The 23,757-nt window shown below is 37.3% G+C and overlaps 4 protein-coding genes and 1 long non-coding RNA gene across 12 annotated transcripts in view; 2 read left to right on the top strand and 3 right to left on the bottom strand.

Moving 5' to 3' along the window:
- Positions 1 to 5,645, bottom strand: part of LOC104782640 — an 8,145-nt gene extending 2,500 nt beyond the window's left edge. Inside the window, exons 1-10 of the mRNA XM_010507632.2 lie at positions 5,202 to 5,645; positions 3,804 to 5,100; positions 3,476 to 3,715; positions 3,121 to 3,250; positions 1,836 to 1,988; positions 1,549 to 1,757; positions 1,382 to 1,451; positions 1,008 to 1,214; positions 400 to 635; positions 179 to 257 (exon numbers count right to left, since the gene is read on the bottom strand). Of these exons, the coding sequence (XP_010505934.1) occupies positions 179 to 257; positions 400 to 635; positions 1,008 to 1,214; positions 1,382 to 1,451; positions 1,549 to 1,757; positions 1,836 to 1,988; positions 3,121 to 3,250; positions 3,476 to 3,715; positions 3,804 to 5,100; positions 5,202 to 5,490 (2,910 nt within the window). The 5' untranslated portion in view covers positions 5,491 to 5,645. The remainder of the gene's footprint in view (positions 1 to 178; positions 258 to 399; positions 636 to 1,007; positions 1,215 to 1,381; positions 1,452 to 1,548; positions 1,758 to 1,835; positions 1,989 to 3,120; positions 3,251 to 3,475; positions 3,716 to 3,803; positions 5,101 to 5,201) is intronic.
- LOC104782643 lies at positions 5,758 to 10,943 on the top strand. Of its 7 annotated transcripts, none has more exons than XR_002037790.1 (7): positions 5,767 to 5,927; positions 6,552 to 6,686; positions 6,829 to 7,569; positions 8,749 to 8,809; positions 9,121 to 9,280; positions 9,359 to 9,765; positions 10,196 to 10,943. It is a non-coding gene; the product is annotated as an uncharacterized LOC104782643 (long non-coding RNA). The 7 variants fall into 7 exon arrangements; XR_002037792.1 differs by lacking the exon at positions 10,196 to 10,943 and adding an exon at positions 9,865 to 10,170; XR_002037794.1 differs by lacking the exon at positions 10,196 to 10,943 and having other exon boundaries at positions 5,769 to 5,927; positions 9,359 to 9,412; positions 9,645 to 10,170.
- On the bottom strand, positions 6,111 to 8,494 carry LOC104782642 (cytokinin dehydrogenase 1). Its single transcript, XM_010507633.2, has 5 exons — positions 7,785 to 8,494; positions 7,461 to 7,588; positions 7,095 to 7,355; positions 6,753 to 7,015; positions 6,111 to 6,660 (listed from the first exon to the last, which is right to left on the bottom strand). Exons 1-5 carry the CDS (start codon positions 8,449 to 8,451, stop codon positions 6,246 to 6,248), a joined length of 1,734 nt encoding a protein of 577 aa, XP_010505935.1. The 5' UTR covers positions 8,452 to 8,494; the 3' UTR covers positions 6,111 to 6,245.
- On the top strand, positions 16,302 to 20,269 carry LOC104782637 (U4/U6 small nuclear ribonucleoprotein PRP4-like protein). 2 transcript variants are annotated; one of them, XM_010507629.1, is made up of 10 exons: positions 16,302 to 16,390; positions 16,500 to 16,595; positions 16,843 to 16,966; positions 17,153 to 17,879; positions 18,285 to 18,741; positions 18,833 to 19,030; positions 19,130 to 19,673; positions 19,779 to 19,857; positions 19,942 to 20,025; positions 20,101 to 20,269. In XM_010507629.1, the coding sequence occupies exons 3-7, from the start codon at positions 16,897 to 16,899 to the stop codon at positions 19,322 to 19,324; spliced, it is 1,647 nt and encodes a 548-aa protein (XP_010505931.1). In that variant the 5' UTR covers positions 16,302 to 16,390; positions 16,500 to 16,595; positions 16,843 to 16,896; the 3' UTR covers positions 19,325 to 19,673; positions 19,779 to 19,857; positions 19,942 to 20,025; positions 20,101 to 20,269. The 2 variants fall into 2 exon arrangements, with proteins under 2 accessions (XP_010505931.1, XP_010505929.1); XM_010507627.2 differs by having other exon boundaries at positions 16,304 to 16,390; positions 16,481 to 16,595.
- LOC104782639 (UDP-N-acetylglucosamine--dolichyl-phosphate N-acetylglucosaminephosphotransferase) lies at positions 20,840 to 23,423 on the bottom strand. Its single transcript, XM_010507631.2, has 11 exons — positions 22,936 to 23,423; positions 22,773 to 22,860; positions 22,589 to 22,680; positions 22,371 to 22,489; positions 22,147 to 22,262; positions 21,924 to 22,051; positions 21,751 to 21,837; positions 21,528 to 21,588; positions 21,391 to 21,431; positions 21,188 to 21,308; positions 20,840 to 21,100 (listed from the first exon to the last, which is right to left on the bottom strand). The coding sequence occupies exons 1-11, from the start codon at positions 23,316 to 23,318 to the stop codon at positions 21,041 to 21,043; spliced, it is 1,296 nt and encodes a 431-aa protein (XP_010505933.1). The 5' UTR covers positions 23,319 to 23,423; the 3' UTR covers positions 20,840 to 21,040.

Genomic DNA, 23,757 nt, shown 5'->3' with positions numbered 1-23,757 from the left:
ATTTTGAAGAGCCTATCTGCACCCTTGTGAACCTCTTCTAATATCTCCTTCAACCACGGTCCTTCACTTTCACTTCTGACAAGAATCTGTGCAGCCTGAATACACATCAAAGAGGTAATATCAGCAGATGTAAAATAATGATTTGGATCCATTGTTAGCCAGTAAAACACTAGGTAACCTTGTCTGGGTGATGTCTAAGAGCTGCTTTACGGTATGACTTTTTGATATCAGCAGCAGTGTCAGTTGTCTTCACTCCCCTGCGAATTAGCAAAACGAGATTAGAAGATAGTCTGAATATCAGCATACAATTATAGTGGAATTCAGTGCATAGAGTATTAATTGTAGTCTCGTCTCCAATAACATGAATGGTATAATTGACTGTGCGAAACGTTAGCATACATGATGAGGAAGAAATCCAGAGGAATGCTCTCTTTAGATTTTTCTTCCATCACAGACAACCGTTGACGGGCCTGCTTTAGTTCTTTCCTGCTGCTTGCACGCTCTGCAGATGCCTCTGGCGTTTTTTTTGTCTTATCACTTTGCTTTACGAGAATGCTGATAAGCCTCTGGAGATCACTAGCTGCTTGATCATAATCTCTGATCATCTCATGTAATGTGGCTCTCCTGGAGACTGCCTGAAAATGGAAAGATAAGTCAGGTTGATATTTCAATGAAACCTCAACGATGTTTAGATGCTGCTTCAGTACCTTGCCACATTCCAAGAAATAAGGTTATAACTATACAAGTCAGATGTGAGAAAATCTTGGAAGAAGCATGATACAGCTAAGTGAGAGTGTTCTTATTTGAGAACTTGAGAGATATATAAAATTTGTGTGTCTATGAGTAGACACAAATATTGTTTTAGGGAAATGGGCATTCCACAAACGAATCTTACTGCACCTTCCTATAGCAATTCCAGTACAAAACTTCATAAGCATTCTATTTAGCTCAGAGGAAGGGTCATGTGTGCGTGTTTACAAGTTCAAAGCAAAAATATGATGATATACCTTCGTGTAGTTTTCATCAAGAGCCATGGCAAGACTACAGTCGGCAATTGCATCAGCTATTTGGACTAGGGCCTGATTAGCAGCTGCACGATTGCAAAAGCAAATTGCTGCAAAAGGGCGTGAGTCAACATTTCTTGATAGTGCAGCAGTATACTGCTCTACTGCTTCCATATACTTTCCGTCCCGAACAGCTTCATTACCTGCGTTCTGTAATCACAGAAGAAAACTTTGGTAAATGTAACCAACGCAGGAAAAAACATTTGTATTCAGCAGAGAAGCATAATGAAAGATTTGTATCAGACCTATTGATGTTAAAGAAAACATTTTACCACACAGAAATATGAAGAATTTCTAAGTTCCAACATAAAGCATACCTTGTAACGTAAAAGTTCAGAAATGGTGGCCACTAAAGAAACTGGTGACTCACGACACTCTCCCTGATTCCTGGGGAGCAAAACATACACTTTAAGCAAACAAATAAATATAATACATGCATAACAATAAATTCATTATAGCACAAGATAGAAAAAGTGTTTACTACTTTTCTAATATATCAAGGGCCTTCTCAAGGTTCCCCAAGTAGAAGTGCGACTTGGAAATCATGTTCCATCTCCAAACTATCAGCTTGTGATGCGTAGACCCCAGTCCATCAACATTTGTCGTCCCACCAATCCCTGCTGAAACAAAATTTCTCTCGGACGTCGGAAGGGTATTGTCACAAAGCTCGATCACATCTTTATAACGTCGGATCTGCAAATTCACAGGGAAGATCATGTCCACTGAAAGCAAAATTCAATTTTTGAGAGCTGAAAAGGAAATGCTACTCACCATAAACAGCGCCTCCGCCTTCATTTGAAGCAATTTATCTGAGCATGAACTAATCAATAAGGCATTGGAAATTGGAACCAATGCGTCAGATGCACCATCAGGTGTTCTCTTCTCCAATAATATGGATGCACAGCTGGTAAATTCAGCTACCCTCTGCCGGTAAGTAAAATAAAAATATGTTCAATTACACATTACCAGAAGTATGAGCTGATTCAGCACATTTTTTGGCAAAATTAATTTGATTAGAGCATGGTAGAAAGTGATATAGCTAGGAGAGAATGCATACTTGAGCCTGTTGTAAACCTTCAGCTGCTTCTATAGTACTTCGTCGATCCAAGCAGACAGTAGAGGTGGATTCCATGCATTTATTAAAATACTGCACGGCTGATCCAAGTTCCCCCAGCACAAGATGACAGCTGAAGCAAGCATAGAAGAAATATGAATAAATCAAATTCAATTAAGTAACATAATCATTGATTTACTAGATACAAACTTCATTTTTAAGATATACACTTCCTTGGCTAACTTCAAGAAAATTCTATCTAAAACCTTAGCTGGCAGGATTTACTAAATTCAAGCTATAAAGCTTAAGAAAATACCAAAAAAGACAAATTGACTCGAGGTGATAGTGATAAACTTACTTTGCAGCTCTCATATACGCTTTAATGTAGCTTGGATCAAGTGAAGCAGCCATCTCACAGTCCCTAATAGCCTCCCTCAGTCTTCCAAGAGAAATCCTTGCTGCTGCACGGTTACCATAGCATAGTGCAAGAAGCTTGGCAAAGAATTCTGAACTATCACTTGACGGGGAAGAATTAATACCCTGAGTGTAACATTCCTCAGCTTTACACATATGACCATTTTTGTAGGCTTGATTTCCCCTGATACACAAAATTACTTCTCTCAATTCTCAGAGAGAAAATATACAAAAAGCACCAATGTTCAAGTTCTTGAGTTAGTATATGATACCTTAGTCGCCAAACCTCACAGACATCAGGCATCATCGATGTAGAGCCTGAGTCTTTTTTGGCTTGACCTGTATTCACAGGTTGATTCTCTTGATTGTTTCGCATGGTTGCATTAAGATTGTTTTTTGACAAACTGTTATTAAATTTCCTCCTATATTTCTTTACAGCTTGAAGCTTTTTATGTGGAATAGTTCCCTGAGAGGTGGATGCTGAGAAAGAAAATTTCGGCATACAACTACTTCCATGATCCTCTGCTGTGAAGTGAGATGAATCCCTGGCTGAGGCAACCTTAAANATAGCTAGGAGAGAATGCATACTTGAGCCTGTTGTAAACCTTCAGCTGCTTCTATAGTACTTCGTCGATCCAAGCAGACAGTAGAGGTGGATTCCATGCATTTATTAAAATACTGCACGGCTGATCCAAGTTCCCCCAGCACAAGATGACAGCTGAAGCAAGCATAGAAGAAATATGAATAAATCAAATTCAATTAAGTAACATAATCATTGATTTACTAGATACAAACTTCATTTTTAAGATATACACTTCCTTGGCTAACTTCAAGAAAATTCTATCTAAAACCTTAGCTGGCAGGATTTACTAAATTCAAGCTATAAAGCTTAAGAAAATACCAAAAAAGACAAATTGACTCGAGGTGATAGTGATAAACTTACTTTGCAGCTCTCATATACGCTTTAATGTAGCTTGGATCAAGTGAAGCAGCCATCTCACAGTCCCTAATAGCCTCCCTCAGTCTTCCAAGAGAAATCCTTGCTGCTGCACGGTTACCATAGCATAGTGCAAGAAGCTTGGCAAAGAATTCTGAACTATCACTTGACGGGGAAGAATTAATACCCTGAGTGTAACATTCCTCAGCTTTACACATATGACCATTTTTGTAGGCTTGATTTCCCCTGATACACAAAATTACTTCTCTCAATTCTCAGAGAGAAAATATACAAAAAGCACCAATGTTCAAGTTCTTGAGTTAGTATATGATACCTTAGTCGCCAAACCTCACAGACATCAGGCATCATCGATGTAGAGCCTGAGTCTTTTTTGGCTTGACCTGTATTCACAGGTTGATTCTCTTGATTGTTTCGCATGGTTGCATTAAGATTGTTTTTTGACAAACTGTTATTAAATTTCCTCCTATATTTCTTTACAGCTTGAAGCTTTTTATGTGGAATAGTTCCCTGAGAGGTGGATGCTGAGAAAGAAAATTTCGGCATACAACTACTTCCATGATCCTCTGCTGTGAAGTGAGATGAATCCCTGGCTGAGGCAACCTTAAAGTCATTGCTAGAACGGGAATTGTCATGTTTGCTTGAATGTGCGGGATCAATTGATGTTAGAGGAGTTTCTGTTGAAAATTGATTGCTGGCTTTCTCACCTTGATATGGAGAATAATCCATCGGTGAGCAATATCCAGGGGAGTTGAGTTTTTCTTGAGCCTGAATTCCCTCAGAAGTCTGATTGTTGCAACGATCTGGCTCACGCTGTTTCATTTTTTCCTTGACGTTCTTCGGTTTCCTGTCCTTGGACAAACGATTTCTTCGTGCATGTACTGACTTTCTACTCAATTCTGGAAAAAGACTGTTCTTAAGCAAAGCAGGATCCCATTCGGGTACCTTCAAATCCTCAAAGGATGTTCTTGTACCAAAGCTGGTGTTTGATAAGTTGTTTATGTCGGTAGTCTTGGAACGGAATTTTACATCCTCTGCATTATTACCTTCATGAAAACCATTAGAACTGAAAGAGCATGACGCAGAAGTTGCCGCACCTTCTTTACATTTAGGATCAAGCTTTCCAACGCTACCAAAAGTAAACACAGGTATGTTATTGGATTTCCTTGCTTCCTCATAGTCGCTGCCACCATGAACTCTGGACTCACTGATATTAAGCTTCTCCATGTCAGCAGCCAGGTTGATTCCAGGACCATCTTTATGGAAAAATTTACTTTTACCATGAGCAAACTGTACACTGTTAGACTTGCTATCAAACTCAAGTCCAGTTTTCGCATCACAAGTTGTGCTCTCACTACACTGTCTGACGTTTTCAGGATTATCATTATCTACCTTTCCCGCAACTCTATCTGAATGTTCTTCAGTAGATTCTGAACCCAACACAGAGTCCCCTATAGGTGTACTAAACTCCTCATCAGAAAAAGAAGATACTGTGGCATTACCTGGACTAGCTTTTGCACCAGAACTATTCCCATTAGCTCCAAAGACGAAACATTTATCCCCAGGTGACTCACTATCCTTTCTATCATTCCCACTCTTCATATGAAGACTACCTACATTAACAAAAACAAAAACAAAAAAACAATCAGCTCACAAAGTATCAAAAGCTGGATCTTCATTGAAATCAACTTCAAGTTTTTTTTTTTTTTTTTACCTTTACTGGGCGGCACAAACGGATTGAAACCAGAAAAAACCTCGCCGGAAAAAGAGGGTCCTTTCACCAATCTACCGTTCTTCCTCAGTTTCACCAGCCTCGGCTTTTGACGAGACTTGGTGTGTTGTCCTGAACCACCTCCAAACCCGGAGGAGAAGGAAGCGTCCATGTTTCGTTGATCGTGAGAGCGAACACTCTCCGGGAATAACTCGGAGTAATTTTGATTAGGGTTTAAGAAAGAAGAGAATTTTTCAACCGGAGAACCAATCTCCACCGCCGCAGGAGACATCCAAAAAAAAAAAATCGATTCTTTTTCAAAAATCACAAAAAAATCGAAAATTTAGGGCTTTAGAAAAGGAATCTGTAGGTGAAATGTATTTAGCTTCAACACACTAGTACCCGTTAGGGCTTTTGTGATTATTTACCAATTGAAGAAGAAGAAGACGAGAAGTATTCCGAGGAGCGTCTGCTTCCCAGAAAACTAATTAAATTAAAATTTATAAAATATATAAACACACACGTGTGTATTATTAAATTATTACTGTACTCGTGTCGTGCGTGTGACAGACGAAGCGTAATTTGAAAAAATCTCCACAATTTGAAGAAGAGAGAAGAAGAAAGCTTCTTCGGGACTATTCATGGCGCAAAGGCGCGAAATTAGGATTTGGATACTCCCGTCCCGCGGCTACTGAACTCAATTGAGATTCCAAGGTCGATTCTTTTAAGGTAAGTCGCTTCGTGAGTTCTGATTTGGAGATTTGTTTTCAGCTTTTTGTAAATTGTTTGCTGAGGCTAGAGGTATATAAAGAGGGTCTTACAGAGAAGATGTTATTGAAAAAGATGATGTCTTTGAGTTTTATAGTATATCCTACTACTGTATATGTAAGGGACACTGCGTAGGATTCTATGGATCCTATAAAAATATTGCAATCTGTTTCAGACTGTAAAATTTGTTCTTTCACCAAAAAAGAAAGAAAGAAAGAATTTTTCAATCTCTTGCTGCCTAGCCTGAGCCGTTACAAGGACACAGGATACGTTTGTGTTTTATACAGTTCTTGGTTTTAGTAGTACTGATGCTCTTCTTGTGGTACCTTTGGGGACTGCTTTTGACTTTGAGAGTTGGATGGGAGATAACTGTGTTCTTGTTGTTGTTGTCTTTTGGAATATTCTCTGGCCAGGGGCTAGAATCGTTAGAGGGTCGTAGGCATGTTTCCTTTGTGAAAATGTTTCCCATCTTTTGCCAAAGTGTGATTTCCACTCTTGTTGTGTTTCGTAATGGGGCAAATACTGCTTCACATGGAGATTTGCTGTTGTGCAGAAGTTCATTACTCTTTGGTTTTGTTTCAATAGGTACTCTAAATCGTTTTTCCCTGAGGATTTTGGCACTGCAGAGGGGAGAAAGGCCACGAGGTAGAAGATATCTTCATTTGGAGTTATCAAAGATGTTTGTTTGTTCCACCTGCAACAAAAGAAAAGTTGGATATGGTTAGTAAATTCTATGTTTATAAAATCATTGGAAGCATATGGTTTTGGCATTTTTCGCTCACTTACTTGGATTGATTAACTGGATAAATAAGGATAGGTCCGTTATTGTTGCTTGTGATAATGTTGTGAAAAACCTCTGTAGCAAATTTAGATATACTGCTCTTGGGAATCAGGAGATTCAGCCAGGGATGTGGAACCTCCCATAAACCCTTTGCTCTCAGTTTTCTCTCCGCAATATGCACTCGATCCAGAAACTCAATATATGGCACTTCAGATGTAAACAAAGTGGATGGAATATAATTCAACTCTGAAAGTAACTTGCCAGTTTCCTGCAAGGTAACCATTCGTTATGTTAACGACCAACATCTAGAGCTCTCTTTAGAAACTAATATTGCTTTCACATCTTACCTTATGCATTGAGTTAGCTTCTTCTGTGTTGAAATATTTGACCACTTCTAGGCAATAAAGAGTTTTCCCATCTGACTTGAATTTGCTAGCCTCTGTGGAATCGTTAGGTCTGAATGATGATCTCCAATTATTGAGGAGGTCTGTTCTATTGATTATCACAAATCCTTCAACGTAATCAAAGGTTTTCTCCTTTGAAATCAGATGTTCTTGATCCCTTGAAAATACAGAGAAGTCAGAGTAGAGTACCCTGATCCATTTAACCTAGCAAAATTCATTTGACTGTATCAGGAAACTCGTGCTTAGAATCAGAAAGTATATTTTGACTAGTTACTTTTTCTAGCAGCCATGCTTAAGATAGAACTTTACCATATGCGGTGCTGGTTCAAGAGATATCCGTGCCCGGGTGATTATGCCAAACTGTCCAAGCCCGCCAAGAACACTGTAGAAAAGTTCAGAATTCCGCTTCTCAGAACAGGTTACAACTTCTCCTTTCCCTGATTCAATATGGAAAATATATCGTTTATATAACTTTTTTCTTGGTGCAAATTAAAATCGTGCGTACATGTTTCACATTTGCGCCTATGCACACTTATTTAGAGTCCAAAACTATTTAAGTCGTCAGTATTTTTGCTTCTGAAGAGATGCCTTTTTTAGACTACCATATATAGACCTATAGCTTGAACGACATACCTGTGACAATCTCTAGCTGGTACACGTTGTTGATTTGGGGTCCATACTTGAACGCTTGACCACTGATTCCAGCGTTTGAAAGAGTACCTCCAACAGTCAGATGAAGGTAGTCTGTCCAGGACTTTGGTGAAAGACCGTATTTTAGAGTCTCGCGTAGAATGTTGATCCATAATTCACCACCTGAGACATCAACATACGGTTGCTTCCCCTTGTGAATCCTGATATTAGGATTTCGAAGTGACTCCATTTTGATGACAACACCTTGATGAGCCAGAGCTTGTCCTTGAAGCGAGTGACCATGGCCTCTGGCTGCTACTGTAAGATTTGAGGTGGAACCCAGATGTACTATATGCTTCATCATTGATGAAATATCAGAAACAGACCTCGGATGTAGGATTGCCAAAGGTGGCAACTGGTATCTGTTGCCAAAGTCCTTGGCGGCATTGTGGACATCATCAAAGCTAATGTAACCCTCCAAATCTAGTGAAACTAATGAGGAACGAATATCTGAAGGATTTGAAGGAGGTAGATCTTTTGGGTTACTAACAGAGTGATTGGAACAAAGATTGGTTCTACCTGGTATACAGCTTAGAACCAAGATCATGAAGATTCTGAGGAAAGTCTTGTTGTTTCGTTGTCGGAACCGTAAGGATGAGGTCAATCCCATTTCTACTTTCTTGAGAGAAAATGCAAAAAGAGGCGGAATGATATGAGAGAAGTAGAAGTAAACTTGAGGTTTAGAGTACTCTCAGGAAAAAGAAAGAGGAATTTAAAGGAAAGGTTTGGGCGGTACAGTCATATACTTGGTTCACTATGTAGCTGGATTGCCATTACTTTTTGTCTCTTACTGTAAATGAATATATCTTTGTGGCATTTTATTTCATTTTTTTTTGCATATTATATATATTGTGAAAGTTACTAGAAAAGTATTTTTAACTTCTAAGTTTCATCTTTTTTATGGTAGGTTAATAATTCACATCCCGGGTACATACATTCTCTCCCTGCCAAGATTTCCTACATAAAAGGTAAAAACTCTTGTTTTACTGCAGTTTTTTCTTCTTATAATAAATTTGTCTCTTCGCTACGCTCACTGTCAGAGCATGTACTCTAGGGCCCCTACTTGGGTCTCATTGTACTTGAGCTTAGTTTGAGAGAAGACAATCTTGCCCACTATCCTCTACACCCAAGTTTGGTAACCTCATTGGATCATGCTTATTGGGATCATTTTGCATCATTTGATCCTGTCAGTTCATGCAGTATTTAAATTTGACTATAAATCTTGGAAGTAAGTTACCCATTAGGACCAAACATCAACACTGGCTACACTTCCTTGCAGGATGGATACAGAACTGTCCTAAACACGTGTTGCAACCAAGCTTCTTTTTTTCATATTGTTTAGAGAAAAAAAATCTTGTTGCGTATACATGTTTTAGGACTCCCTGGGGCTGTTCATGTGTATCTTCGATTGCAGTAAATTGCTTTAAGAAACGAAAAAGGTACCACAGCTGCATTTTGAAGTGCTTTGTGTTATCTCATTACAAAAGTCTCAACTGTCAGCATGACATATTGAACAGGGAATAGAAAAGATTGTATGCTATATATACTTATTGGTGGTCCTGAAAGACCAAGTAAGTAAGGCCTTGTCATGATATTTTTTTCACGAGTAATTAGATCTTAGTTGGAGGTGATATGTGTTTTGCGCTCAAAATTATTATAATGAAAGGAAAATTCAAAAAGAAAAATCAATGCCACTGTGTGCTACTTGCAATAAATAAACATAGAAGATTTGATTTACGTATAGTGTTAACTTGTGAGTATGTGTTGTGTCTTCCAATAACGTCATGTTATTTTTGTTTTGAGATTAAAAGATGTAGGGGCCTTGCCTACATAGTCGGGAAAAATGGAAGTAAAGGCAGAGAAGATGCCAATGAGGAGTGACAGTTTGAACAAAGGAGGCATTGCGAATAAATTAAAATCAAAGGTATTGATTCTTTTCTCATTTGAATAGGAGTGCTGAAAATTTAAGACTGATGTTAATGTTCAATTCTTTCTTCTACTTTACTTTCTTTTTGAGTAATAGTAAGTGGCATCCAACAAATATAATGACTCACAGGAGTCTATGAAGCAAAAAAGTTTACAGTGACCAATTATGTCAACAGAATCGCAGTGAATAACTACCCTTCGTCGTGTATCTGTCTTATGTGACTTTGTGTGCAATGAAAACCAGTGGTCTCAACATTATTACTCCTTTTTACATGACTAAAGAAGCACCCTTTCATTGTTCATTGCTCATTGTTGCATTCTATTTTCTGTTTGCTTTATTGCATTTCTTTTTTTTTAATATTATCATGATTACATTGTCCCAATTATTGGGGGCATTGGCTAATTCACCTTGGTTATTGTAATCGTAGCTCACAATACCTTGGTCGCTGTAGTGGACAAATACACACAAGACACTTTTTCTAACCCTGGCAAGACACACTTTCTTCTATATTGTGACATTATTAACAGAGCATTTTAGTCTAGTAGTGGCACAAACAATTCCCTTCTCTTCATGCTATACTTAAAACCGATCGATATCATGAAAAATCGAGTATGATGAATGATGTATCTCTCTTCCTATTTCTTGTTATAGAGAATATCAATGCATCATCAAAGAACACCATGAATTTTTGTAGACCCCAAGTGAAACCCTTTCCGTACAGCAACATTATTGACATTTCTATAGATTTAGTGACACAAAGTTGTTGGTTTCTTCTTTGTAAAAGGTTATTGTTCTGTGGGTGACTTCTTTTAAGTTGTTTATTTCAAACTTGTCGAGTTTTTTGCAGGTCTCACTGTAGTGTCACTTTCCACTTAAAAGTTTCTTTCTTTCTTTTTTTCTCTCTTTTTATTGCTAATTTCACAGGTAAATCGCCGTGAAGATTGCAATAAGAAGATAGTTGGGCATATTGAGACTGTTTAGGTGGCATCATGATGAGCACAAGTATGAATAAATAATATTAAATCACCACCATTGCCGCAAAAATAAGGTTACAAATCCACAAACGTATTAATGTAATCATTACTCTATATATGATACATGTATCTAAAATTTCCATTCTTTTTCTTAAACCGGATTTGAGGTCGAGATACCTAAATAAGCACCTAGGATCCATTGCCAATATACACCATTGTAAATAATTAGTGATATCTCAATTTCAAGTTATATTTAGAAAAAAAAAGAGAGAGAGAGAGAGAGAGAGAAATGGTCCCAAGATAGAACGTCGAGGTGGAGTTTGGGCTCATTGGCTAAGTTCGTTGACATTAGGTTACAATTGTCTTCAATTATTAGAGGGATACCTTTTTCTGCAGTGATGGGTTATTATCTTTCTTTCGTTTCAGAAAACTATATGTCTTCTTCTTCTTTCTGCTTGCAATTTTTTCATCTTAAAAGGTTTTAAAACTTTTTTATTTTTGGGTCTTGAACCTACTTACCAATTTGCCTAATATAGCTTGTGTTAGTTGTACACCCGTGTCAAGGAAAAAAAAAACTTGTGATGTAGACCCTATGAGTTCCCATTATCACCAAACAAATATTAGACTAATTTCATTTGGTTTTTGGTTAATTATTGCAAAGAAGTCCCCAAGCAAATCTTCAACATATGCTTTTTTACTTGTACAAAGTTGTCTATTTACTATTTAGGGTAAGAAGACAAATTACGTGACTATTTAGGGAAGAGAACAAATTAGTTTGTCTAACAATGAATGTGTTTTAGCATGTGACTATATAGCTCGAATTGTTCATTGAGAAAGCAATCTTATAATCTGATTTAAATATCAAAGATTTTTCCTTTAGGAATTAATGAATCTCATTGGCCAAACCTTAGGACATGACTAGGTAGTTTCACTAGTAATTAGACTAAACAAAAAATTAAAACATATATAATTAATAGTTATATTTAATTACAATCTAGACCCCAATTTTTATCTTATATTTTGTTTGTATTTGATGTTACATTACACGCGAAGTTATGATTTTACTAACAATGTAAGGATTGAAAAAAAGAAAACTCAGACGCAACTGAAAGAATTGTTATTTATGTTTGTGCCTAAGTTTCCATATTTTATCTAACTAACGTAATCAATATACATATTTGTACTTAAAATAATTGAACCTCTAGTTTGATAGTGCGTATGTTACCATGAAATTCTTTGAACCAAGCCAACCAACTTTATTAATCCACAATTTGTGAGAGAGTAGGGGTTTTATTTAAACATATGTAGGTATGATTCGTTTTCCTTTTTATGCTATAATCACTGTGGAACCTTAGCCCCATAGGAGTAATCAACAATAACGATACTGCACATAACCTTTTTTCTAAGCGCGAGAAGAGAACCATTCATTAAGATTTGATTTTCGAATATCTAATCGTATCACTTATTTATATATAAACACAGCACTTGTCCTTTTCTTAATAATATTTTCAAGGCAAAAAACTATAGCATTTGATGGTTTTGTTGGAGGATTAAGAAACCAAAAGAAGACCAATTGTGTGAACAAAATAAAGCTTTTTGTATTCTAATAATAAATTATGTGGTTTTAGTGCAACGCACCATATTATATAATCTAATCCCGTTTTTTTTTTTGTCTTGTGGAGGAATAGCTCCTTTGTTAATGTTTTATCATATCAGAAAATTAGACCTAAGTATATATACGCTGACAAGTTCAAAACCATGAATATATACATGGTTTTGGACTAGTCAGGGCACGTTCATCTATAGACTGTACGTAATTAATCCACGATCTACTCTAACGTTTACATACAAGATATATTTGATTGCGAATACAAAATATGATATATTGATGTTGTAACTTAGTTTACTGTTCCTTATGTTTTATTGTTCTTTTTCTTAGATTGTTGTTGTCAAAATTAAAGCATGATGAGACAGACAAACTCGGATCCATTCTTCATCTTACAATATTGAGATTAAAATTTCAACACTATGTTGGCATAATCTCTTCCTAAATCATATTATGTGGTCGGGATTACAAATCTAATGGGCTCCATCATAAATTTCGTAGTGGTGTGACTTGTTGAGGGAAAAATATAAACATTTTTTATAAAGTATCTTGCAAAGTTATAATTAAACTCTATATCTTAAAGTTAGAACTTCATATTTCATAGCCAAATGGTTGTAGTCTATTGGTTGACTAGTACTAGTACTAGTACTAGTACTAGTCAAGTCAACAGATACACCAATACCCTTACCAGCTAATTGACGTAATAAGTTACAAAATTACTAGAAACTTCGATTATCAGTAATAAGAATAACACTGAGGAATAATGAAATTTAGTAAATGAAAATTAGGTGACCTATTGGTATCAAGGGAGTTAAGCAAAAAATATTTTACCCCTGGTGAAATTTAACACACTACCTTATTACATGTACAATTTAAAATATGCATATAATTGGTATTCACAAGAATGATATAGCAATATTTAAAATAAAAGGTCACACACATGTATATAACAGAAGTATAAAACCTTATATATACAATTAAATGAAAAAAATGGAAGGCTAAAAATATGAATTAACGTGAACCTATTTAAAACTTGCATCAGATAAATTAGTTACCTATGACGAAAATAGCATGTAAAATGGTATTTAGGTCACCTCTTAAGAGAAAACTGTGACACTTATGTGTGCAACTAGTCATGAAAAGGGTATATGAAAACAACAATTGAGTTTTCTTTATATAATATAACATGTGGCAGACACTATCCCTTTCACAAGTTTGAATTTTGGTTGCAAAGGGGGAAAAAAGGCTTGAAAGGAAACGAAGGCCAGGGCCAAGTGATCCCTTAAGATTAATGACAATGACCATCTTCTGCATGCGCAACTTCAAGATTTGAGAGAGTACTCTTACATCACAAGAAAGCTACATCTCTACATAGAAACACCATTGGAGAGTCTTCTGCAACAACTCAGTAACTGTTTTAATTTATGTCTTAATAAAGACTCAATCAGTTTGTGACAAATCACTCGTCTATGGACCCCTATTGAATTATATGGAGAAATAACCAAATAGATAATAAGCATTTGCATAAAGTTTGTAACACAATCATTTCAGAGGCATAATGTTACACCCCATATGACAAGTTTTGTCTATAATTAAGGTCGTGAAACTATTAGATTAGACTAAAAAAATAGAATAAAAACAATGATCATATCAAATGTGAACGAGTATTTAAAGCTAAGCTTGTGTCTTAGTGGGCACAAACGATAACAGTAAAAATAAGGAATAAAATGGAATAATAAGTACCTCGTAGAACAATTTCTCAAGAAGTAGGGACACATTAGAAGATATGCTGTGAGTGCTTTCTGAAAGAATTAACAGTGAAATAACAAGGAAAAAAATTATTAACAAGATTCAAAGCATAGAGCCTTTGTGTAATTAAGTTCAATGAACTAGCTAGTAAATCTTGGAAATCTCATCTTAGAACTAAAATATAAGTCATTCAAAACAAGGAATGATTAAGCATCAAGTCCCAAGTATTTCAAGACGAAAGTGACAAGTGAGTTATTGTCTATGAGGGTTATAACACATAGAAAAAGGGTTTATCTTCAAGCTATCTTCACGTGGTAAGTGGAGCCATTTCCTCACCCACTGCACTAGATAGAAAGTAAGTAACAAACACGGGGAAGAAAAGGACTTGAGAGATAACACGAAAAGACATTTAAATGACTTAGAAATTGAGCAGACAAGATTTAGGAACCAGAAGTAGTAGAAGAAGAAGAAGTGCAAGTCTTAATGGTTGTGCTTGAAAGTCTCAGCAAAGTGGAACCACCTTTATTTGGAGAACAATGTCACGAGCCCNAAGCATAGATCCTTTGTGTAATTAAGTTCAATGAACTAGCTAGTAAATCTTGGAAATCTCATCTTAGAACTAAAATAAGCCATTCAAAACAAGGAATGATTAAGCATCAAGTCCCAAGTATTTCAAGACGAAAGTGACAAGTGAGTTATTGTCTATTGAGGGTTATAGAACATAGAAAAAGGGTTTATCTTCAAGCTATCTTCACGTGGTAAGTGGAGCCATTTCCTCACCCACTGCACTAGATAGAAAGTAAGTAAAAAACACGGGGAAGAAAAGGACTTGAGAGATAACACGAAAAGACATTTAAATGACTTAGAAATTGAGCAGACAAGATTTAGGAACCAGAAGTAGTAGAAGAAGAAGAAGTGCAAGTCTTAATGGTTGTGCTTGAAAGTCTCAGCAAAGTGGAACCACCTTTATTTGGAGAACAATGTCACGAGCCCTATGGAGTTAGGGACCCCTCCTCTAAGCCATGTCTTGGCTTGCGCCACGTGGATACTAATATGATATGGTAGGATCAATATCTTGAATCTCAGACTGACTCATTTGACTGATAGATTGATACCACTCACCAAAAAAACTAACTACACTGTGTGGGAAAAAGATTGTGGGGTTGGCCAACTTTTGAGACATCAGAAAGAAACCAACACTGTGGAAAAAAAACTATATGCGACTGATAGTAAAACAGGAGCGGTAACAGTAAGGGTCACCATTTTATTCGTATAACTTTTTGCATGTCACGTTTCAGATTTATATTGGAATATTGCCCGAATTAGCTATACTCTATTGAAACATGATAGAAAAAGGCTACCAAATTTCTTGATCAAATCATGTTTGTAAGAGAATCATATGAGAATATTCGAAAAATAATAAACTAAAACTGTAAAAAATATCTATGCAAAATATTAGATCGTTTTTTATTTATCGTAACATGCATGCTGCTCTCTACTGTTCTAGACTTCTAGTATAGAACCAAACTCACTCTTATTAATTTGTATTGGTATGACGATAATTCCCATCCTTAATCTTCACATATATATAAGATAGAATAGAAAGGTTAAGTCAAAGACAAAAAAAAACACACACATATAAGCATAAAGTCACTTGTTGTTGACTTGAGTAGTTAGAGAATCAGAGTTAATTAACTTAGAAGCAAAAAAAAAAAAAAAAAAGATAAGTATGGGATATATAAAAAAGTTATATGAATTATGGTATCCGAAAGCCGAATAGGATACAGCACCGACGATTTATTGCCATGTAAATATATAAACATCGCAAAGAACCACAACGTGCGAGATACCATAATCAGAAAGAGTGGATATTTGTTACAGTGCTACACTATACTATACATGAGTACATGACTCATGTGATTTCAAGTTTTAGCAGAATGAGTAGTAAAACACTCAAAGGATTCAATAGACAGTTAGAAACATGAAGATAAACATTTTTGTGCACATCAGCACATGTACGATGAGTATATCAAATTGGATCAAAAATTGTAATGTAGTACTTGAATGGATTTGGGGTGGCAAGACAATTCATACAAATAGAAAACGTCGTAGTATTTGTCACCGAAAAGAAAAAAAAAAAGGAAAAGCCCATTATGAAAAGGCCCAATATGAACCGACCCGTTTCAGAAAGTTGGTCTAAGTCTACTCAAAACAAAACCTCTCTAAAACGGAAAATCTCAGCTTCTCTCTCTCTTCTATTCCGGTTTTTGGCTACCACACCGTCTCCGAAGAGGTATGAACTAGTTTTTGTATCTCTGATTCAGCTTCTTCTCTTTTGTTTCTCGTAAATTTGGATTTTTAACAAATTTGATTTGTTGATTAGGTTATGGGTTTTTTCTCAGGATACACGGAGCTTGAGCAGCAGCAGCAGACAAGTCTATCTCGTGTTTGGGGGTTTCGAAGAGACTAACGAGATTCGTGGATTTCGTCAATTCCTGGTAAAATTACTATCCCAGTTTCGATTTTTTCTTCTGAAACCTGTTGATTTTAATTTTGGTTCTTTGTGTCTTTTGAACTACACGAGAGTATCCATGCCCTTATTGAAGCTTGATACTTTGTCTGCTAGGTGTTTGTTTAAATTCCCCAGAGAGCACTTATACTTTATTTTTAGAATTAAAAGCTACCCTCTTTCTTATTTTGTATATGCCCAGAGAACTGATTTGGAGTTCTTCTATGTTCTTCCAGGGTTTTCTCTAGATTGTCGTTTCGGTGGTGTTTTTTTGGGGATATAAGGAAAACATGGAACCCAATGAGGAAGATAATGTGTCATTGACACCTACTGCTCAAATCACAGCACCTCCACAGCCAGGTAATTCATTAGCTTTGTTACATTACATGATGTTGAATTCCTTGTATCTATTTCACTTATTCCTGGTAAAGAGTTTGTTTTGTCTGTTTCGTTCTTCCAATTATTATTGATAGTGTGTTGGGTTTTCTTTGGTTTCGTGATCCTTAACTCTACTAATTGACGTCTCACTTTTACTGCAACTTTCAGGTTTCTCTGCCTTACCACCTGTGGTTCCTCCTTCTTTCCCCCCACCAATGGCCCCAATACCAATGATGCCACATCCTCCAGTTGCCCGTCCACCTACTTTTAGGCCACCTGTTTCACAAAATGGTGAAGCGAAAGCCAGTGACTCAGATACGGATTCAGACGATGAACATTTTGAGATATCTGAAGGGAGTAGGCAGGTCAGAGAAAGACAGGAAAAGGCAATGCAAGATTTGTTGGTAAAGCGTCGTACTGCTGCTGTCGCAGTTCCAACAAATGACAAATCTGTTAGGGATCGCCTTAGACGACTTGGGGAGCCCATTACTCTATTTGGAGAACAGGAGATGGAGAGAAGAGCTAGGTTGGCTCAGCTTATGGGTAGGCTTGATTTGAATGGGCAGTTGGATAAACTGCTTGAAGCTCACGACGAAGATGCGGCGCCTAAAGAAAAAGTGGATGATGATGTACCTGAATACCCTTTTTTTACCGAGGGTCCAAAGGAACTTAGAGAGGCTAGAATAGAAATTGCCAAGTTTTCTATCAAGAGAGCTGCTGTCAGGATTCAGCGTGCAAAGCGGCGGAGGGATGATCCAGATGAAGATATGGATGCAGAGACTAAGTGGGCTTTAAAGCAGGCTAGAAACATGGTCCTTGATTGCAGTAATTTTGGAGACGATCGTCCTCTTACTGGCTGCTCCTTCTCTCGCGATGGAAAAATACTTGCCACATGGTATGTCTCTCTTCTGTCTCCTTCATACTCAAGCACAAACTTACTTATTCTCCACATATAGTTTCTTAGGTGTGAAACATTTTTGCTCGTCTCTAGTTGATTAGAATTACTTGGACTAGACTACATTCTACCTGCATATTTTAGTTTCATTGATATATCAGTTGAGAAGTATGTTAATAATCCTGTTCTTAAATACTGAACCTGCTGATTTTCCTCAGTTTCAATTCCTTACATCTTTATAAAAACATGATGTTAGTTAGGCGTACAGTTTTATCTCTATAAATTACATACTCCATGTCTAGTTCATTTTCCCTTTCTAACTGCATTACACATTCTCGAGGTTCATGACTTGTGTGGTACACATAATCCCTCCTCTGTTTAGTAATTTGTTTTTTCTTTGTCTAGTTCTCTAAGTGGAGTTACGAAACTGTGGGAGATGCCTCAAGTTACAAAAAAGATCGCTGTCTTGAAGGACCACAAAGAACGTGCAACTGATGTAGTGTTCTCCCCTGTGGATGATTGTCTAGCAACTGCTTCTGCTGATCGAACTGCAAAGCTGTGGAAAACTGATGGAACGCTCCTACAAACTTTTGAAGGTCATTTGGATCGTCTTGCACGGGTTGCCTTCCACCCATCAGGAAGATACCTGGGAACAACCAGCTTTGACAAAACATGGAGATTGTGGGATATAAACACAGGTGCAGAGCTGCTTTTGCAAGAAGGTCACAGTCGCAGTGTCTATGGAATTGCATTTCAACAAGATGGAGCATTAGCAGCTTCTTCTGGGCTTGATTCACTCGCACGGGTTTGGGATCTCCGCACTGGTAGGAGTATTCTTGTCTTCCAAGGACACATCAAGCCTGTAAGATTCTAGTTTTGTTCCTTTGGTACTCTACTTCTCTTAATTTACTAACCCTTATTTCTAATCTCCTCTGCTTTATATGCTTCTCCAGGTACTCTCAGTGAATTTCTCTCCTAATGGTTATCACTTGGCATCTGGTGGTGAGGATAATCAATGCCGTATTTGGGATCTGAGAATGAGAAAGTCACTGTACATTATCCCAGCTCATGCTAACCTTGTGTCTCAAGTGAAGTATGAACCACAAGAAGGCTACTTCCTGGCCACTGCCTCATACGACACGAGAGTCAATGTAAGTACTTCTGTAGTCCCTTTCCTAAGTACTTTTTCATTAATCGTGTGTTTCATCTGCTTATAGTTTGATTCTAATTTCTTACATTTTGTGTAACAGATATGGTCGGGAAGAGATTTCTCGCTCGTCAAAAGCTTAGCAGGGCATGAGTCAAAAGTTGCCTCGCTCGATATCACTGCAGATAGCTCGTGTATCGCCACTGTATCACATGACCGCACCATCAAGCTTTGGACGAGCAGTGGAAATGGTGAAGATGAAGATGAAGGGAAAGATACAATGGACATAGATCTTTAGAGATTAGCTTGTTAGAGAGAATCCTTAAATCGTTATTGATATCTTGTCGGGATCTATACAAATTCAGGATGATGATGGCACATTGTCTTTGAGAATTTTTGCCATTTTGTTCAACAAAAACAAACGAGTCAACTTTGTTTAGATGAGTTACTTCAAACCATCTTAACCAAAAATTACGTTACTGTATTAGATTGTACAAGAAACTAAAGTAATGGTTCTGTATTTGTCAGAGGCAAAGCAGGAGCGAGATTTGCGGTTAGAAACTCTCTAGCTCAAGCTGTAGTTGAAGGCACTGGAGATCATTGCTGTGAATATATGACTGGTGGAGTGTCGTTGTTGTACTTGGGAAGTAAGTAACACCTCATTTTCTCAGCCTTGAGCCCGAAACCAGAACCAAGAACTTAATAATGTCTTAAACGCCATATGTCATAATCGTTTCTCTCTGGAACTGCAGAGTTGGTAGAAATGTAGCCGCCGGGATGACAGGTAGATTGGCATATATCCTTGACGAGGACAATACACTCCTCCCTAAGGTTTAACATTACAAAGTCTGCTAATAGATCTCGAAAATGTTTTCTCTAAAGTTTGTGAAACATTGAATTAAACGCAATGAACAGGTGAACAAGGAGATAGTGAAGACCCAAAGACTGACTTCACCAGTGGGACAAACACAGCTTAAGGGCCTGATCCAAGCTCATGCGGTAACTAACTAATTCTCTCTCTTTTCCGTCTCTTCACGGATACAAATTTTCTCATGATTCGCACTATTATGATAGGATAAAACGGGAATCAGCAAAGGAGCAATGATAGTAGAGGAATGGGACAAGCATCTAGGAATGTTCTGGCAACTAAAATTAAATCTAATGGTAGATTGTAACTGTTGCTCAGTTCAGACAGCCTTAATGTAATTTGCTTCAGTTCAGCAGTTTTTCATATTCTTCTCCTCTCTCTTCTTGTCAACTTTCGTCTGCTTCTCTTTTCTCTCCTCTTTCTTCTTCTTTTGCTCCTTCTTCCAAAGAAGTTCATCCTTGTCCCACAAAATACAAAACCATCCTCTACCTTCTCTTGGACAGCTTTTGACAATGCAAGAACTTCCGCAGCTAAAGCCGTTTTCTCTTCATCCCTGATGCAGGATTTGCCATCAGCTTGACCAATATATGCGCTTGCATCTTTGAAGAAGAAGACAAATTGGTCAAGCTGATGGCCAATATATACCATTTGTAAAGTATTCATGAAGAAGAAGTATACATTTGCACCAAGAGAAGGAGAAGGCATAAGATATAGTTAGTATTACCTAATTTGTCAACTGAAACCTTCTCAGGTTGAGACAAGTTACCTTGGTGTCATTCATATCAGAGGATGTCTTCACCATTTCCATTATGTAAAAGAGAAATTCATAAATGAAGAGATACACATAGAGAGACGAATAATCAGAGGATCGACTTGATGAATATTAAAACTATATTATAACCTAAACTGGGAATTACAATCGGCAGCTAAGATGATGATGATACATTGTCTTTGAGAATCTTGACATTTCATTTAACGAAAGCAAAAGAGTCAACTTTGTTTACATGAGTTACTTCAAAGTTCAAACCATCTTAACAAAAAGATTAAGTTGCTATATTAAGATTGTACAAGAAACTAAACTAAATGTTTCTCTATTTGTGGCTTGTCTGAAGAACAGAGCAACTAAAGATTCTTCAGGTTGCAGATTTACTTGTACCAACCAGCAAGAAAGTGTCTAAGTATGAAACAGAAGGCACACGCTAAAGCCTGCAGTAGAAACAAACATATGGCAATTATTATTTCATTACATATTAACAGTGGTGATATACATATATAACTGAGACTGAGACCTACCTGGAAGACGAGAAGATGGATGCAAAGTGACTTTTCTGATTTAGGACCAAACAACCTCAAGTAAACATTGACGAGTGTCCCATCTTTTGTGCCGGTCAGTAAACCAGTCGCAGTATCATACCTAGATATTTTCAAAAGACGAGATGAGTGATGTGTCTGTTCTTTAATCAGTCTACAAAAAGAAAGAACACAAAGATGGTTACCTCGGGAGACGATGGCGCGGACATTTCACAATCCCAGCAAGCTGCAGAGTTATTATTAGTATATATTATGTTAGATGGTTGAAACATGAGTTGACGCGATTTAAGTATGCCACAGAGGAGTAAAAGTAGATATAAACCTGAGGAAGCGACAATAGAAAGTTCAGAACTTGAGGAAGAAAGAAGATGAGGAGGGTTTCACTGCAACAGAAGAGAAAGATGGCATGGGAATCAGTTGCATGGTCATGCACTAGCTGGATATATGATGCAAATATGATGGATCTGAGACTTAGTAGTTTTCATGTAATAGTGAAGTGCATGTGCCTCAGAGTCTCAGTCAGAGAAGTCGGTTTGGAAGTATACCTGAAGTGACCAAGAATGCCAACAACTGCCATAGTCATTCCAGCAAATACTGTGTAAGTGTCTCCAACAAAAACTGAAGAAGGATACCTAACAGCAGAAGATTGCAGAGAATAGTCAGAAAAAAGCATCACTTCCACCAAAATAAAAGCACGTTTAGCTGTGAGCGATTTTACCAATTGTACGCAAGCATTGCCAATGACGTGGCCATCAGCGGCTGAGTAAGAAATATCGAGAAGGCATGAGCTTGGTGATACTCGGGATCAGTAGATGATCCGATTTGCATAACATTGTGTATCAGGATCTACCAAAAAAACTGGGATGAATCATATCTTAACCCAAAAAAGGAACAAGGGAGAGAAGAATTCAGAGACATTCTATATTGACAATAGGACTTACAGCAGCAGCAATAACAACAGTCTGACCGATTTCAAGGCCATTCAGACCAGCGTGTATGTTAATAGAGTTTGTACAAAACACGGCAAGTAACCCCATGTATAACTTATATATCCGTCCTGGCACATTAAAACATCTATTGAGCTAATCATAATCATTTTACCAACTCCAAAAATATAACTATAGAAGTCAACCATGTATGAAATGAGTGTTAACTTGATCATTACCTAGATCAAGCACTTCCAAGCCAATAAAAGCAACTAGAGGTTTGGGTATAACAATAGTCGTATGTCCAGCATAAGCCATGAGCAGTGGAAGGGTAGCAAAAGTTGGCAGGACAAGTTTCCTATTGTTTGTAATTGACAAGAAAGAGAACCATGTGAACCAAAAACGACAAGCATGTGAATTTCATCAAAAGAAAATTGATAGAGGAATTTGAACTAACACTCTCCAAGGCACATCAAGGACGTCATCTACAAATCCAAGCAAGATCATGAAGCATATAGAAGCTAGTGCTGCATTATACTCCACAAGCCACTACACAGAGCCATCAAAACACTGATGATGAGAATCACACTACAGCCACAAAGATCAACAAAACAAGACCCATCAAGCTTGCACACACTTACATTTGAATCTTCAGTAAAATTGAAATACTGAAATATGATCGCCACGATCAAGAAGACAACTCCCACAACAATACCCAATGATTCAGGCCTGTGATGACATTGCAGTTTTCAAAGCTGATCAAAAGAACTAATGAGAGGTAGATTAAAAAAGCAAAAGACTCACACTTTAATATCTCCTTGAGGAGTGCCTCTTTTGTTAATATCAAAACCAAACATGTTACGCCTAAGAACGTATCTGGCAGCAACAGGAATCATCTTGAGTGTGACGAAGAACCCAACCAAGCTAAGCCCCGCGTTAATCAGAATCGAGCGTTTGAGCTCAACTTCAACCTTGTAGTGAAAACAGAGAAGGTAGAGATATAGCGAACAGAGAAGAGTAGCGATCACAAAGATCACTCCCAGTTTCGGCGGCGCGAGACGGAACTCCTCACCGGAAGCAGCAACGGTCTTTCGGGTCATCTTCTGCTCCAGTGGCGCTGATTTGGGTTCCGCCGGATCCGATTTGTTGGACACTGACATCGTGGAAGCTCTCTTACGAGCTGCCATGGCGGATTCGTTGCCCTCGTTTCGTCTCCCTCGGTCGCCTGAGAAAAGGTCGGATTCTTCAGAGCAATTCCAGTTATGCGTCACAACGACCAATACTGATTCGCCACGTGTGTACAATACGACACCGTGTCATGTTAAATAAAACCTTAAAAACTTTAGGATTAGGATTAGCGCATTAACAAACCTATGTTGTGTTGTGCCATAATAATAACTTAGGTGACATAACATATGCCATTGAGAATTTTGTTTAGAATTATTTTTGTAGCAACACATCAGCGTGAATGCGTGATATATAATATAAGATAATTATTGGCAAATTCAGAATTTATATTTAGTTAAAAGATAATCTAATAAATAATATAGTTATTATCATAAAAATTCAACAAACTTTTATGTAATTACATGAAATTGCCAAAGAAAATTATTTATTGTGAAGATG

Source organism: Camelina sativa, chromosome 4, assembly GCF_000633955.1.
Source record: "Camelina sativa cultivar DH55 chromosome 4, Cs, whole genome shotgun sequence".
NCBI classification, from domain to species: Eukaryota; Viridiplantae; Streptophyta; class Magnoliopsida; order Brassicales; family Brassicaceae; genus Camelina; species Camelina sativa.
The sequence above is the reverse complement of the archived record's forward strand: the minus strand, read 5'-3'. Positions and strand labels throughout refer to the sequence as shown.